The following is a 15,856-nucleotide window of genomic DNA, read 5'->3' on the forward strand; positions in this document are numbered from 1 at the left end:
GAGGAAGTCTGGCACCCAGAGCTGTCTTTTTTTTTTTTTTTTTTTTTTTGTTAATCCATTTATCTACTCCATTATAGTGATCTTTAGCATTCAGCTCTACTCAGTGCGTAACAAGTTTATGGATTCCACTTTGGAGGCCACATACCTGACAGGTGTTGCAGTGACTACTTTACAGCTATCTAAGTCCCATTGTTGGATTTGCTCCTAAATAGAAAAAAAGTACCAGAAAGATATGATTTTAATTTAGCTAATTGCCAGTCTGTTAGAGTTAAGACCTTTATTATTTTAGTCATTCTACTTATTTTACTCTGTAAGACTATCTCTGCAAATGGCTCATACACCCCCCAAAATACCTGTATGTTGAGCTCTAGACTATCTGGAAGATTTTACTTTCACATCTGTTGTATTAACGTAATGTGCAGTGAAGCTACATACATGAAGTAAGCCCCAGTGGAGAAAACCTGAGCTGTCCTAACTTCTGGATATCCTGAAGTGTTCAGCCACTTAGGGAAAGCCAACAGGATCATTGCCTATTAAAGTGTCAGACTCATTTATTTTCATTGACAATATTAAGTTTCAGTGAGCTGATTGGTTTATAAAGTCCAGTCCGGTTTTCCATCAGTGTAAAAAAGCACTTTTGCTATGCATTTGCATTTGTGTCCATTTAAATAGTCTAATTTTATAAACTTGTTTACTGGTGACATCCTACAGTGAGAAAGTACATGTGGCAATTGTGGGACAGGGTAAACTGGATTTCCTTTTCCCTTCTAAAATTCAGTTTGCAACACCAATAAGACCTTTTGTTATGTAAATTGATAAAAAAACTATAGAGGATATAGTTTTTCTGAAACTAGCTGCCAGTTACTTTGGCATTAACTAGGAGCTTTTCTAATGATATAGCCTTTTTCATCCTGAAAAAGCTAGCCTGTTACACAGCAGCACTTGTATACTCCTACTCTCTAAATAATCCACACGAAAGAAAGCATGAGATTAGAAAATCTGTAATACCAAAACAAAACTGAAACCTCATGTCAGTGAAACCTTTATGTCAGTAATTCCCCTGAAGTTAATTGTGGCACCTGAGGTAACACCTAATTCCTATTCTATGTCATGACCAAGGCAGTCAGAACCACATCTTTGATTCCTGATCAGATGAGATCCATGTGGATGATTTATAACCATCTTTACCAGGGTAAAACTTCTCATCAGAAAACATCAATATTTTCATTCCCACAAATAAATGAAAATTGCAGTTCTTAATTTTTGGAAATAAATATACTAAGATCATTGCATAATTGTCTAATTTCTATGCATATGCTTGTGTGTGCCTATACAGATGTGCTTACACTTAAATATAAACTGTTGCATTGTAAGTATTAGGCTTTCCCCTTCCTCCCTCCATTTTCCATTGTCTGAGTACTTCATTGTGTTTGTACTTGTAGTTAAGAGTCTACAGTCCAAAATGCCAGTTCAGAACTACTTAGAAATTATACTACTTGAAGTCAGACTGACAAAAAGTAGGTAATATTTGTGTAAATAAATGCCAGACCTTTAATATTACCAGTGAGAACACTTAGCTTTTTGAAGGACTGCTATTATTGTACAAAACAGAATCCAATTATCCTCTTGTTTGTTGCTCTTTTGCAATTTGGACTGGTAGAAAATAATTTCTTCCACTATCCTTTAATATTTTTTCATATGCCTCATATAGGAAGGCAGAACAGATGTTAATAATCATTCTTTTTAGCTTAAAATATGCTATAAATTCTAACTAAAAGTAGTTTTTCAAGTATACGTCCTACATCTCATCTGATAACCTGGCTAGTGTGTTGTGCTGACATTGTCAGCTGACAGCATACCACAGATTGTTTGGCTTAATTGCATAAGACAGCATAGTTCAGAAGATGTAAGCATGCTTTATTCAAAACACAGAAGGGTTCATATGAAGGAGTTGTCCAAAAGCACGGAACAATGTAGCTATGGCCTGACTTAAGTATTTATCAGTAAGTATGAGAAATAACAAGATGTGCTCAACAAAAAGGAGCTAATTGTGTCTCTCTTTTGCTTTGCATATGCCTGTTTAACAGGTCTGGAAAAGTTCACTTTATAAGTAGTACATAGTTAAAGGACTGAGTTAAAGGGAATTAGAGTCATAACTATTTTGTGTCCTTTCTACTTACTATTATCAGCTAGAAGAAGAAAAAATGTCTATGCAAAAATTCAGAACGCAAGTATGGAAGTGGCTGAATCCAGAAAGGGTGTCCACAAAGGCAAATGGTTGTGCACCATCCCATAACGAGAGGCATACCTTATTCCAGTCTGTACTGATGTAGTTAATCTCCTGGTACTCTCTGCTTACTGCTTCTTGCACAGTAAATCTGTTCCTGGGACTGACTGTGATCAAAAAAGGCGTGTTTGTACCCTGTCCTTCCATAACAAGAGACTCCCTTAACTTGATGATCCACCAGAGTGAAGTCCCTGAAGAAATTTACAGCTGTTTCAACTCTTAACTTGTACTATCCACAAATGGCTCTGAATCAAGAGCCGCAGCTGTCTTCCTGAAAATCTGCATAGTTAGTCTCCACTGCTTTCAAACAGCATTTGGGTGCAAAATGAATTATGAAGTATGGTGACAGAATGAATTTCTAAAAACATCTGACACAAATGTTTGAAACTATATATTGGTTATGTTGTGGGTTTTTTGGACACTTAAACCACCAAATATGGACAAGTCTGACTTCCCTCACATACAGCTACTGTAGAAGTCTAAAAAATAGTATTTTCAGCATCATAAATATTTGTTTATTTAAAAACAGTGAATTTTACTTGACAGCTATGTTTTCCAGAAATACCCTACCAAAAAATAAGATTCCTTTATGCAGTGAGATTTTTAGTTTTAAAAAGTCCTGTAGAGAAAAACAGTGTACATGCATGAGGGAGGAAAGGAGGAGGAGTGCTACTTTTACTGTTGTCAGTCTCTGACGTATGTATACATCTGAGAGTAAAAGATATTTGAATAATATTGTTTCTGGTTGAATTTATGATGACGCTCTGCGGAAGCAATGGAGGCAGATAAAGTTTATGCTCATTCAGCTTTTCTTGTTACTCCAAAGCTTGCTCTTTCCACCTATATTCAATTGGACAGCTTGCTGCTAAAATAGGATGTCCTACAAAGATGTCCTGGAGTATGAGTGGAAAAGACTATACCAAGTTCTGCTTCAAATGAGTATATACTAGCTTTTTTCAGAATTCCGGCCTTATTTTTGCCTTCAGGCCTGCATAGGAGAAAGTAATGAGCAATTACACATTTCGAGTTCTTGCAGGCATAATTCTAATCCTATAAATCTGAAAATAAGTGCACAGAACAATTTTAACTGATTGTTAGTCTGATTAAAAGTTTAGGATAGGTAGAATGGAAATGATGTGGTAAGAGCCTATGAAAACGTGAGTAACATTTTCATGGTAAAATCTTCCCAAACTCACCCCAAACCACTCATTAAACTAACTTTGCATTCAGTTCTGTAACTCTGATTCATACTGCTGATATTTCTGTGGACAAAGAAAAAAGAAGATGGAGAATTTTGGTTGTTCCAAAAACCCTAGGATTGGCAAGGTCCAAATTAGCCTCCAAGGCATATTCCCACAGAATTTCTTGATGCAGTCTTGGTATGTTGTCTTGATGTTACATCTTCCATAGAAACAGTCTCACTGTATTTTTTTTTAAATATATCTCTGATACTTGTGCACACAGATTTAATTTCCTACGTTTCATCATATCTATTGAATTGTGGTGGCTATTCACTGCTGTCTAATGTTTTTGGAGAACTGCAAAAGCACACCTGGTCAGCCAGGAAGGTTCCCAGGAGCCTGGTCGTGTCTTGTGGCCACATGCAAGACAGAAGTAGGCCAGCAATAGAGGGTTTCTGCTCATTGGCGTGGAGGAAAGAATGAAGGAGTTTCTCCAAAACAGCTTCTTTGGTGGAGAACAGCGGTTAATTTCTTCAAGTATTTAAGATACTCCTTCAAGTAGTATACAAGTGCACAGGTTTACAGAGCTAATACTTTTAACAGTCCCTCTCTGATGGTGCAAGGAGTGCTTCCACCACAGCCAGAAGAAAGCACTTAATGTACTTCTGCGGTGTTGTATCTAAGGGGGGCAACGGGTGAAATACAAAAAGGAATGTTTTAGCAACGGCATCCTAAAGTACATTTCTTCTCTGTATCATCCATGTACTTGTGGAAACAGTGCAGTAAATGAAGTAGACTGGACTAATTGGTTGAGTATTTAACACCTGCATTACAAAACCAAAAATGATCCTCTGACTGATGGAAAGGCTTATGGAACCTTTCTTCTAACAAATGAAAAATCTTTGAAACACAAAACAAGTACGAACCTGCCAAACTATAATATGAAAAAAAAATGCTTCTTTTATCCACTTTTCACCTCTTCTTTCCCCTCAAAAAAGTAGGGTTTCTTTGTGTGAATGCAACGTACTTTGACATCTGTCCTGGCCAACAACAAAGGAGCCTCAATCCCATCTCATTGCTAACAATGCTGCAAAAATAAAATTAATCCGTGCAATTTGTAGCAAAAATAGGATTGATGCATCAATAGCAAGATTTAGCACTTCTAGACTGCTAGAGGTGTTGCTGAATTGTATGAATCATCCCATGGCAATTTTCATTCTAGTCTGGTTATCCAAAACCCAGAATCCCAATGTTTGCACTTTTTGGAGGACTGAAAAAGATCGAAAAACACAGCATGATATTATTATGTCCACTTTGCAGTGAACATTAAAAAAAAGTGTTAAGTGACTTGATAGAGTGAAAAATACCTAAATGAAATAGGATAGGAATTAGAACATAGGATGCTTTCAGCTCCTGAGCTGAATCTGTTGAACTGCATTGTGTCATTTTTATTATTTCAATATGTGGTCTCAGAAATACTTGGGGTAAGCTTTCTTATCACAAGGAAAAGATTATAATTTATACCAAAATTCCTTTTATTCAGTATCTCATTCCCAGGTAAAATGTGTATAAAAGTTATCAATTCCATATGGTCAACCACATGTTATGAAATGCTTGTGTCCACATATAAGACACATGACAACGTTTCAACAACTCTCTCCTTTGAATTTCTTGGTGGAGAAACATAACAAAAGCATAAATTGTAGTTAGCTGTAGTTTTGTGTTTATAAATGAAACGTTTCATAAAAAAACAACCTCCAACAACATAAAAAAATTACACTGAATGATCATTCAAAAAAAAAATTCAAAGTTAGGAAAAGTCTGCAAAATTCAAGTATTAAAACATAATCCTTGGACTATGAAATGTCAGAGCTGTTGCTTGATCATCAGCTGTTCTGTAAGGGTGTGAATGTAAAGCCAAAGGATATACAGTTGATGCTTATACCAAAGAAATCACAGACTCAGAGGATAGTTGAGGTTGGAAGGGACCTCTGGAGGTCATCTTGTTCAGTTCCCCTGGTTAAGCAGAGCCACCTAGAGATGGTTGCACAGGACCATGTGCAGACATTTTTTTAGTATCTCAAAGGATGGAGATTCCACAGCCTCTCAGGGCTCCAGTGTTTGGTCACCCTCACAGGAAAAAAGTTTTCTGATATTCAGGGGGAACCTTCTTGTTTCATTTTGTGCCTGTTACCTCTGGTCCTGTCACTGTACACCACTGAAAAGAGCCTGGCTCCATCTTCTTTGCATCCTCCCTTTATATACATTGATGAGAAGCCCCTAAGCCTTCTCTTCTTCAGGCTGAACAGCTCCAGCTCTCTCAGCCCTTCCTCACATGTGAGGTGCTCCAGTCCCTTAATCGTCCTTGTGGCCCTTGTTGGACTCGCTCCAGTATGTCATGTTCATGACTCTTGTGTGGGGAAGCCCAGAAATGGACCCAGAATGCCAGGTGTGGCCTCACCGGTGTTGAATAGAGGGCAAGGATCATCTCCCTCCATCACCAAGGATCACCTGGGCAACACTACTAATCCAGGATCTTGCTGGCTGTCTTTGCTGCAAGGGCGCTTTGCTGGCTCCTGGTCAGCTTGTCCTTTTCTGCAAAGCTGCTTTCCAGCCAGTTGGCCTGGAGTGTGTACTGGTGCGTGAGGTTTTTCCTCTCCAGGTGCAGGACATTGCATTTCTCTTTGTTGAACTTCATGAGATTCCTGTTTGCCCATTTCTCCACATCTTTAAAGAGCACAAAAGCGTGTCATGTAATTCAAACATACCAAAACAAAGAAACTACTATGCTGCAAACTGGCTTCTTGAACTCTACGCCAGAGGTTCCCCTGCAAGCCAGCAGCTGGGTATTTAGAATCAGTGCTGCTTTCCCTTTAGTCTCGCTAGACAACCAGAACAAGAGATAAACCTCCTTGGGACTGCAGTCTCTGCAGCTTTTAGTGGTATCGTGGACATCACTCATAAAAGACCTTGGTTATTCTGTGGAAGCATTAATACATCTTTGTACAACTCAATATGCCACCTTCAGCATAAAGTGTTCTTTTATATAAAGAAGAAAAATGGTGTTTTCAGGCACTATCTCAGAAACTCTCTGATTACTTAACCATTGATACCTTTTTTTCAGAACATAACAAATGTGAAAGAAGTGCAGCAGCCTGCTTCTCACTCCAGGAACTTGGAAACAGTTTGTTTGGGCTTTTTTTCAGATTGCAGAATGAGGCATTTCAGCCTGAGGAAATAAAATGCAATGCATCTTCAAAATGTAGCAGAACAAGGGTTGGTCGTTCTACAGCTTCCATCTAGTTTCACCCTATATACTTAAACCAAGACTCACGGTAATTTTTTATATATCACTGATGGGGGTAGGAAAGGTAGTGTCACCTTTTTCTATGGCAGGTGCTGGCTCCTGCTCTTTTGCTTGCCTTCCCCTTCCCACCTCCTTTCTTATACTTGCTCCCTCCGACGCTGCTGTTGTTCTGCAGCCGTCAGCTCTGATCTGCCAGGGCCGGGGCTGCAGCAGAGCTACTGTGAATGGACCTGGCTTGCTCTATGCAGCTGGCGTGTCTCTGTGCCGCACTTCCCAGTGTATGCTGTCGTACCTATATCAACCATGCTGCTCCCTTCTCCGGAGCATCCCACATCCCCACTCCCTGGAACAGTCTTGTTAGTGGCTGTAGTCACCTCCATACCTGTTGCTGTGATCAGCCGGCAAAGGACCGTGCTGCTGACAGTGACATCTGCTGTTAGAGTCAGTGGCTGGGGTTGCCACTCAAACCATCCCATTCTTGTGAGACAGAAAAATAGGGTCAAAGACAAAACAGAAGTGCTCATCCCTGGATTCTGCTCAGGAAGGGCTCTGAGCAGAGGTGAGTATGCTGTACATCCTTCAGTGACCTTGAAACAGCACCAATAGCCACACCATCCGGTGAGAGCTGGAAGAAGCAACTGGAGGTTGAGAACCATCATCACCCCTGGAATCGGTGTGCCTTCTACACTAGTTGGAGGGAAAGAGCCATTCTCAAGTTACACATAACCACTAATCACAGGTGCCGAGATGCTGGTAAGAGAAAAAAATGATCTGACCAATAAAATACATATTTTTAAAGTTTTATGTGGTTTTCATAGATCATGAGCAAGCTAACACAAGCTTATGTTTTGTTTAGGTAAGAGGAGGCAAAGAAATACACTGAGGCAGGGGAGAAGAAGGTAAGAGTTGTTCATGAAAAGAGGTTTTCTTGAATCAAGTAAATCCTTGAAGGAAATCATGTTTCAGAAAAAAAATCTCAAAAAGAACATTCAAAAATTCTCAAAAGACCATATATGCACATTTTGTGTCCATAACGCCACATGAAAGATTAATGCTTTTCTGTATATATCTTTAAGAGATCTTTTTTGATGTATCAACATAAATGAAGAAAAGCTAAAAACAGAGAAAACTTGTCTGCTGTAGTGAACCTGTAGTGCTACTCCTGCCCTTTATCCTGTAAGGCAAGAAAGAAGTAGTGTACACTGCCTTTTAATGCAGCAGAGGCCTTTCGTCAGTCATTTTGTTTAGTGTCTCCATCTGTGGAATATGCTTCTCCAGCAATCTTATTGTAATAACATATTCTAATCCATTAAACTCACTCTGGTGAGCTTGCAGTGAGCCATGACATTTCCAAATCAAAGTAAAATCAAAAACCTTAAACCAGACTACAGAGCTAAATTTTTTTTTCACATCCCTTCACTTTATTTACAGAGGATTCATATGTTCAAATACACCAAATCATCATGACAGAACAATTATGATGTCTTGTCATGTCATATTGTTTGAAACAATGTCAAATACTGAACTGAAGAACCTGCAGAAAACTAAGAAATAGCAAAAAACCCCAAAGCCAAACAATGGTGGATGAAAGACAACCCATAATGAGCATGTCAGAACTTTGTTTTCTCTGCTGCTTTACCTGATGGTTGATACTTTTGCAGCACCAAGTGAAGTCCTGTTAGTCCAATGATTTAAATCCTTAAGATGATCCCCTATTCCAAATGCCATCCAGCTGGGTACAGGGCCAACAGTGTCAATTCCAGGGTATGACAGGGCTTCTTAACCTCTGCAAAGCCTTGCTTTTCCCGACCAACACTGGCATATAATCTACATGGATTGTTACACATCATTTCTGACGTGAGATTGTCTCGATGTGTAGTTAGGCTTATTCATATTTTTAATTTGTGTACCTGTACAAGCAAATTGTTCTGGGACAAGTCACAGGAGCAGACTTTCTTGAAAGCAAACACGTAGCAGGTAGGAAGAAAACTACATTGCTAAAGTAAGCAAGGATAATGGAACACCAAACCAAATAGCAAAAATAATTTTTAGGGTTGCCTTCAAATGATTGCAGGAAACCCAAAGAGCTGAGTGTTAGTAACTGTTGAACTTTTGTTTTAAGCAGGTGATTTTTGCATCCTCTTCTAATGCTGGATTTTAATTTTAGTGCTCTATACATAGGAGAATTAAGCATAGCTCTAGAAAAGAGGTAAACATTTCCATGTCAGAATTCTTCACTCTTGTGTTTTATCAGATGTGTTTAAATCTCATCTTGCACAAGTGGAAATTACTATTTCTATTTTGTAAATGTACATAATATGATGAAATCACTTCTTAATCTCCTCTTTGGTAAGTTTTCACTATAAAGCTCATTTTCTAGTCCTTTAATAGTTTTCATTTCTCTTCTGTGACTCCACTCCAATTAAAGGAGATCTTTCTTCAGTTTGAAATATCAGAAATAGAACTAACTCCCCAGCAAGTCACACTAATGCCAAATATAGGAATATGCGGCCTCTATCCACTTCTACTATAGTTTCCACAGTTTTTCGGCCATAGAGGGGATTAACTCCTTCTGCCACAGCACCTCACTGGGACTTGTGTCCAAGGATTGCTGTTGTAACCTAAGCTCTTCTTCTGTGACAGGGATTCCCAGGACCAAGGCCACCGTCCTTTAACGATAACCTGCATACTTGTTTTCCAGTTACATGATTTTATATTTTTCCTATTGAAACCCATATTGTTTACTTTCGGCCATTGTATTCCAAAGCTCTAACCCCTGTCCCACTGCCATCATACCTGTTTTTTCACAATATACTGTCAGAGCAGAAGTATTTTATCAGCATAATTTATTAATATTTAATGTGCCTTTTCCCCAGCTACAAGACAGAAGTATTTGGGAGCATGTCTGCTTTTTTCTGCGTTACTTCTGTTGTTACCATCTGTGAATGGACCACTATCACTGATGCTATCAGAATATGAAAAGCTAAACTACACAAAGTCAAAATACAGGACTGAAGGTAGACCTGTCTTTTTGAGCTCTGATGCCATCAAAATTATTCTATGGAAGTTGACATACATTTTAAGGTTTTCCAGACAAGGATTTGTGTATACCTTTATTTTACCAAAGTCCATTTTGATTTAAATAATGTAGCATTAAAAATAAAAAAAGGATTATTTTTCTTTTTTCACAATTTTTAGTATAATGTCATCGATTAATCCTAAAATCCATAAACTTTCTCTAGAAAGGCCACACAATTTCCTATAATTTTTTAAAAATAAGGCTAATAGTTATAATAATAACTAAAATATCATTCAAGACCTTACTTCAGCACTGCTGCTCTTGCTTTATGTCATTGGTGCCTTATGTCACAATGTGTAATTTTAGACTAACTACAAAATAATTTGGACTATCTCTTTGTTAGCCTGAAATTGTTTTGTAAAGATATAATAATTATGTTTTTATAAGGTAAATATGCAACCCAAGAAAACACATTCAAAAAACCCTGGGCTTAAAGAAATTCAGTAATCTTGAGTTTCTTCTGCTTGATATTTTAACAAGTCTCCTGAACACTTTTTTTTTCCATCTATTCCTAGACACCTTTCCTGTCCCCAGCCCTGAACCCTGTCCCCTTTCCAAAAAATCTCAGTCATCTTTCCTTCAGGGACAGCTTGACAAATCGATGCAGTGATAAAGTTTTATCACTCCTGCTGCTGCTCTGACTCTCCCCATCTGCCTGGAAGAGCTACAGTAAGAGCACAGAAATGGACGTAACCCCTTGCTGTAGCATATCATCTTCTGGACATTTTCCTGCCGTATGAAATTGTGATTTATAGCTCAAATTAATGAACGTATACTATGGCCTTCCCCAGGGGTGTTTGAGAGGGACCTTTTGGAGCTGCCGGTCTGTGACATTGGAAAGCAGCAGACCCCTTTGGTTTCTGTAGGAGCAATACCTGCACCTCTCCTTCCTCCTGGGAGCACTAGGGACAGCATGAGGTATTTTGTCTCCTGAACCGTGGAAATGGGCAGCTTCTGCCTCAGCAGCCAGGCTGCATTGCTTCACTGAGCGGGCCTGGCTGACTGCATCCTCATACTCCTGCCATCAGCACAGTTGTAAGTAGGGAGGATGCTGGCATGCCTCTCCCCTCTTGGCAAAGCAGATTAATAGGACTTTTCTTATTGCTCAAGGTTTCATGTTTTGTACAGCCACAGGCAGACATTATGACAGGTATTAAACGTATCAAGATCTGCTTTCAAACTTCTTTTCAAACCACTAGCCTAGGCACTTGAGAAATGCTGATTACCATCTGATGATTTTGAAATAATAATAATATAACTCTGGCTCTAAAATCAAGTTTATGTCTGAAATGTATGTAGGAAGGGGATGAATCAGAACTAATTATGTTAATGCATTAATTATTATACTCATATTAATAGATCAACTTGTTCATATTATTGTACCCAGGTTTATATTATTAAATCCAGAGGGGAAACAAGTGTCACAAACAAGTGAACAAAAAGTTTCTCCTGGCAGGATGAAAATATGTGAACCTAAAGATCCACAGTATTTCAGAAGGCTTGAGGCACTTTCAGAATTCAGTCTAACTGCCTATGCATAAAAGATTCAAATCTGTTTGCATGCTTAGATTTTAAGATAACATGTAGGTAACAGGTCACGTGCAGGTACAGTAGAGCATTTGGAAGAGCTGAACTTTGTAAATTAGCAGAAGCTCAGAAGCTTGGCAAAATACAACTTTAAGTTAAATAGCAAAAATAATGGTATGTGTATACATGTATAATTTGACAGTACATTAGGTTTTGCTATTCTCTGCTAAGAATGATACCTTTAATCTCTTGCTGCATCTAAACATTTATTTGACAAACATAACCACGATTTTTTTCATCAATATTACAAAAATTCTGCCTCAAATAAAAATATTGTTGTCATGGGACAAAACTTTAGATAATATATGCAGAAGTTACAGTAGCATCCAGGAGTTCATATTTTGTAGCCATTTTCATTAGGGAAAACCTTTATTAACAGTTAGCATTTTTTTCCTCAGCACAGCGCTTTCAAAACATTTGCTAATTAAAACCTTTATATCTTTTAGACAGTAAAAGTGCCTTTTCCAACCTGCAACATCTATGTAACTTATTTTATTAGTGGTTTAGTAATGAAGTCAGATAAACCTTTGATTTAATAATTAGCATTTATAGAGTGCTTTCTGCCTTCAAAGCACTTCACAAACATTAACTAATTAATTCTTGCAACTCCCCTGTAATTTGGGGAAGCAAATATATTCATACACATTTGCCTGTGGTTTAGGGAAGAAAGTATTATCTCAGACATTTTATGAAACAGAGAATTAAGACATATAAATTAAGTTATTCACTTAAGTCCACAAAGATGGAAGCTTCATCAGAATAGGAACTGAAACTAAATTATTCTCCTCATCCTCTTCTGTACTCCAGTCACTTCCACTGATTTTCTCTGGAGGGGTCCAGCCAGGTCTGGCAAAGCAAAGCAAAGCTTTGGATGCCTAGCCCGTCCCTCCATCTTCCCTTTACCCAGCGTCTCAGACCACTTGCCCATGGTCCGTGCATACCTCAGGAACACATGTGGCGGGTCACACGACAGGTTTGTCCGTGCGTGTTGACTGTGGACGTGCGGCCATCAGACAGGGAGCGGGCCGCAGCAAAGGGTTGCAGTGGGGCCTCTCCTTGGGACTCCCAGCCCCTGCACCACACACAGTCAGTCACATCTGACAAAGCAGGCGTGTGGGGCCAGAAGCAGGGAGAGGGTGATGCACCGGAGCCTCAGCAGCAGGGTGCAGCAGGGGAGCCAGGCGTTGGACTTAATAGGTCTCTCCCAGGAATGCTCCTCTGGGCTCTCTGACCTCACTAATGAACTCTACCCACTCTGGTCTACCTGCTGTTAGCTATCCCTGGCCATTACTACAGTACCCAGACAAAATTTAAAAAAGAAACAGTATTCTCCTGCTGACAGCTTGCTTTATTTCGGCCTTGAATACAACCTGCTACAAGTATTTGTTACTGTAAAAGAGGAATATTGTTTGTTCCCTTTCTTGACTATGGGTTTACTGATTTGTTGCTTACAATAATATAGCTTTCCTGTCTACTGCAACCGATCTAGCTACAATGTCATACTGAATTTTAGCCCTATGACAGATACGTAGCTCTGTGTGTGTGGCAGGTGGAATGAGTACAAGCTGCAAGAACGCTGCACCATGGCCCTGATGGTATCAGAGGACAATGAGGAGTCATTTGCAGTGTTTCAACTGAGCAATGCAAGTCAGCTCTTGACTTGCAGGCTTTAGGAAATTTCCTGAAATTAAGATACTTTTTTACAGCAAATAAAGTCCATTAACAAGATTTCAAAATGAATGGCTTGTTTTCAGTGAATTTAAGAATTCCATCAAGTACAAAGGCCCAATTATTTTTCTTTGTTTTTGCTGAATGTTGGGAATTAATATTACTGTGTAAGTTTTTGTGTATTTTTGTTAAGAGTATTTTTGTTTGAGTGATGAAATAGTAATCCAGAAATCAATTGTATATTTGCTGTGTATCAGTTTCTCTTCAACCAACATTTAAAAAATCCAAGAAACTTCAGGACATTTTTAACAGCTCAACTGAGCCAAGTTTTCATATGTCATGGTGTCTTCTTCAAGCAAGAGAAACAGAGTGAAACAGCAACAGAGAGATATCTGCTAACGCACGCTTCATCATTACATTCAGATAAAGAGTACAATTACATAATGTAGGAGGTTCATAAAGATTAGAGAATTGGGGGCTAAGCATTCCTTGGTGATCAGCTATTTGTTAAGTATCGGAGAGTAACTTTTTGTGATTCTGTTTCTGTAAGCTGAGTCTGTCAAGTGGAGACTACTAGAAAACAGAACAGTGCTGCGTTTTGTATTTGGTGTGCCAAGCACTATTTCTCTATGGAGATGAACAGATTTTTTTTTAATTTGCTACTTTATTGTATTTATAATTAGCCGTCTGGAAAAAAAAAAGTTCTCTTTTAGCATCTGCAGTGATGCATTGATTCTTTCATTACAGCAAATACACATGACCCCCGGTGTTCAACTGTAAACAATAATAGTTACTGGCTTCATTAGGAAGCTAGCAGATGGCTTATAAGTTCTCATGGTAGCTTTTATCCATTTGAGGCTTGCAGTGTGCAAATGTTTGTCTTTTAAACAGGATAAAACAATGTAAAAGGGGCTCTGTGCTTTGTTTTTATTAGTAGCAATTCATTTGTATTGCAGATTTGAATCTGAGTATCTAAGTGCACTGTCAATTTTTCCTGGCTGCAGGTAAAATACTCTCTGGTCCTTGCCTCTGCCTGGCATTTTCTGTTCCAGAAGAAATGAGGTCAGACACTATTTCTGGAGCTTTGACAGAGCTGTATTCTTCTTCTTGCTATTTTTCTTAGCAGGACCCATGTTATAAACCCAACCCTCCTTCATTTCCTCTTCCCCTTCCCTTTCCCCTTCCCTTCCCCCCCGCCCCCCCTTTCAGCAGAGAGACAGCACTGCCTCTAGTTTGCCCTACATGGACTGGGGATCTGACCATGGAAATGATTAGTGCCATTTTGTCATTCCAAAGCATTATTTACACAGCCAAATTTTTGTGTACAGCTTTGGAATACCTGACAGGTCATTTACTGTCATCGCCAGCCTGGTGCTTGGAGTGTGATGAACTTCAGGATGCTTCCCAGATAGGCTGCAGGCAGTTGCAATGATTGTCAAACATAACCACCACATTTATTACATAAGTGGGCAGAGCTATCTGAAGACTAGTTAATCTTCAATAAAATTTGGTAGAGCACAGTAGTTCTTTTAAAGCAGAACAGTTTTATTTTAGTGTGTGAATCTTTCATGGTTTTTCTCATACTTCTAATACAGCCCAGGCTCCAGTTACTACTTTAATGTACTCAATTTTGTTGGTAGCTGGAATCAAGCTACATTATTGAGAAATAGAAGCAGGGGTCATATATTAAATATGATGTTAAATACCTTCAGTTCTCTTTTAAAGCACAGGCACACGGTGGTGCAAACTCCCTCAAAGTGTTGCACTGCTGTTTCAAATGGACCTGCATATGGAGGAGCCAATAGCTTGTTCGTGTTCATTCAGTGTTGGCTGCTCATGTTTTCTTTGCACTAAGGCATAAGCATTTGACTGGTTGATTTTTACAATATGAATGCCTCTCTTCAGGTAGAAATAGGCAATTTGTTTCAGAAAGGACCATAAAAAATTAGAAACCTTTGATAGGAGAAGTCTTATTTTGAGAGTTTAAATGAACCTGACTGCCTGGGCCTCCTGTTTCCTTATTGTACAGTAAGGGCATGACTATCAAACTAGGGGGCTTTTTTGAGTAAACAGTGATCTAGTGAATCTTTAGGGTTTCATACTATATTTTTATGTTCTGTATTCAGTTTTAAGGTTCAAAATTACTTTTGTTTGGAGGGACGTGTCTATCTCCTGGAAGGCATATTGGAATTTTGCTTTCAGAGCATGTATTTTCAATTTTTTTCTTTTCTGTTTTATTAAAAATAGTATTTGCATAAAAAACTTTCTTTCTTCTAAGCACATCTGCTCTGGCTTCTGCCTCACCTGAAGATCTAACCCTTTGCATGTGACATCTTCAATGAAGAATAAGCAGCAGGAGCAGATGAGCTTTCAAGAAATAAAGATCCTATTTTCATGCAAATGTACTAGTAATTAAAAACTATGGGAGGAAAAAAAAGCAACTCAATATGCAATACCTTCAAATTTAATTTGAAGTATAATAGTTTCAAATTTTTCCATAAGAACTCCCAAACTCTTTAAGTGGTTTAGTTTTGAGAACAGTAATAATTGTCATTCAGATTAATGGGTTAGTTTTTCTTATCAAAAGACACCTTTAAAATAAATTTGGGGGTAATAGTAAGAAGTTTTAAAGGTTTTTTTTCCCTGTGGCTTGAAATAAAGTTAGTTAAATTCCTAAGTAAATGAATTTCCATTCAAGTCTGTGGGTTAAGTAAGCTGTACTCAAAAAGCCAGCCTAAGGCCTACTA

General features: G+C 38.5%; 1 protein-coding gene across 1 annotated transcript in view; it reads left to right on the forward strand.

Annotated features, from left to right (window-relative positions):
- Positions 1-15,856, forward strand: part of DCTD (dCMP deaminase) — a 58,865-nt gene that overhangs the window by 2,042 nt on the left and 40,967 nt on the right. Inside the window, exon 3 of the mRNA XM_074866416.1 lies at positions 7,632-7,674. Coding sequence (XP_074722517.1) covers positions 7,632-7,674 — 43 coding nt within the window. The remainder of the gene's footprint in view (positions 1-7,631; positions 7,675-15,856) is intronic.

Source organism: Strix uralensis, chromosome 4, assembly GCF_047716275.1.
Source record: "Strix uralensis isolate ZFMK-TIS-50842 chromosome 4, bStrUra1, whole genome shotgun sequence".
Lineage (NCBI taxonomy): Eukaryota > Metazoa > Chordata > Aves > Strigiformes > Strigidae > Strix > Strix uralensis.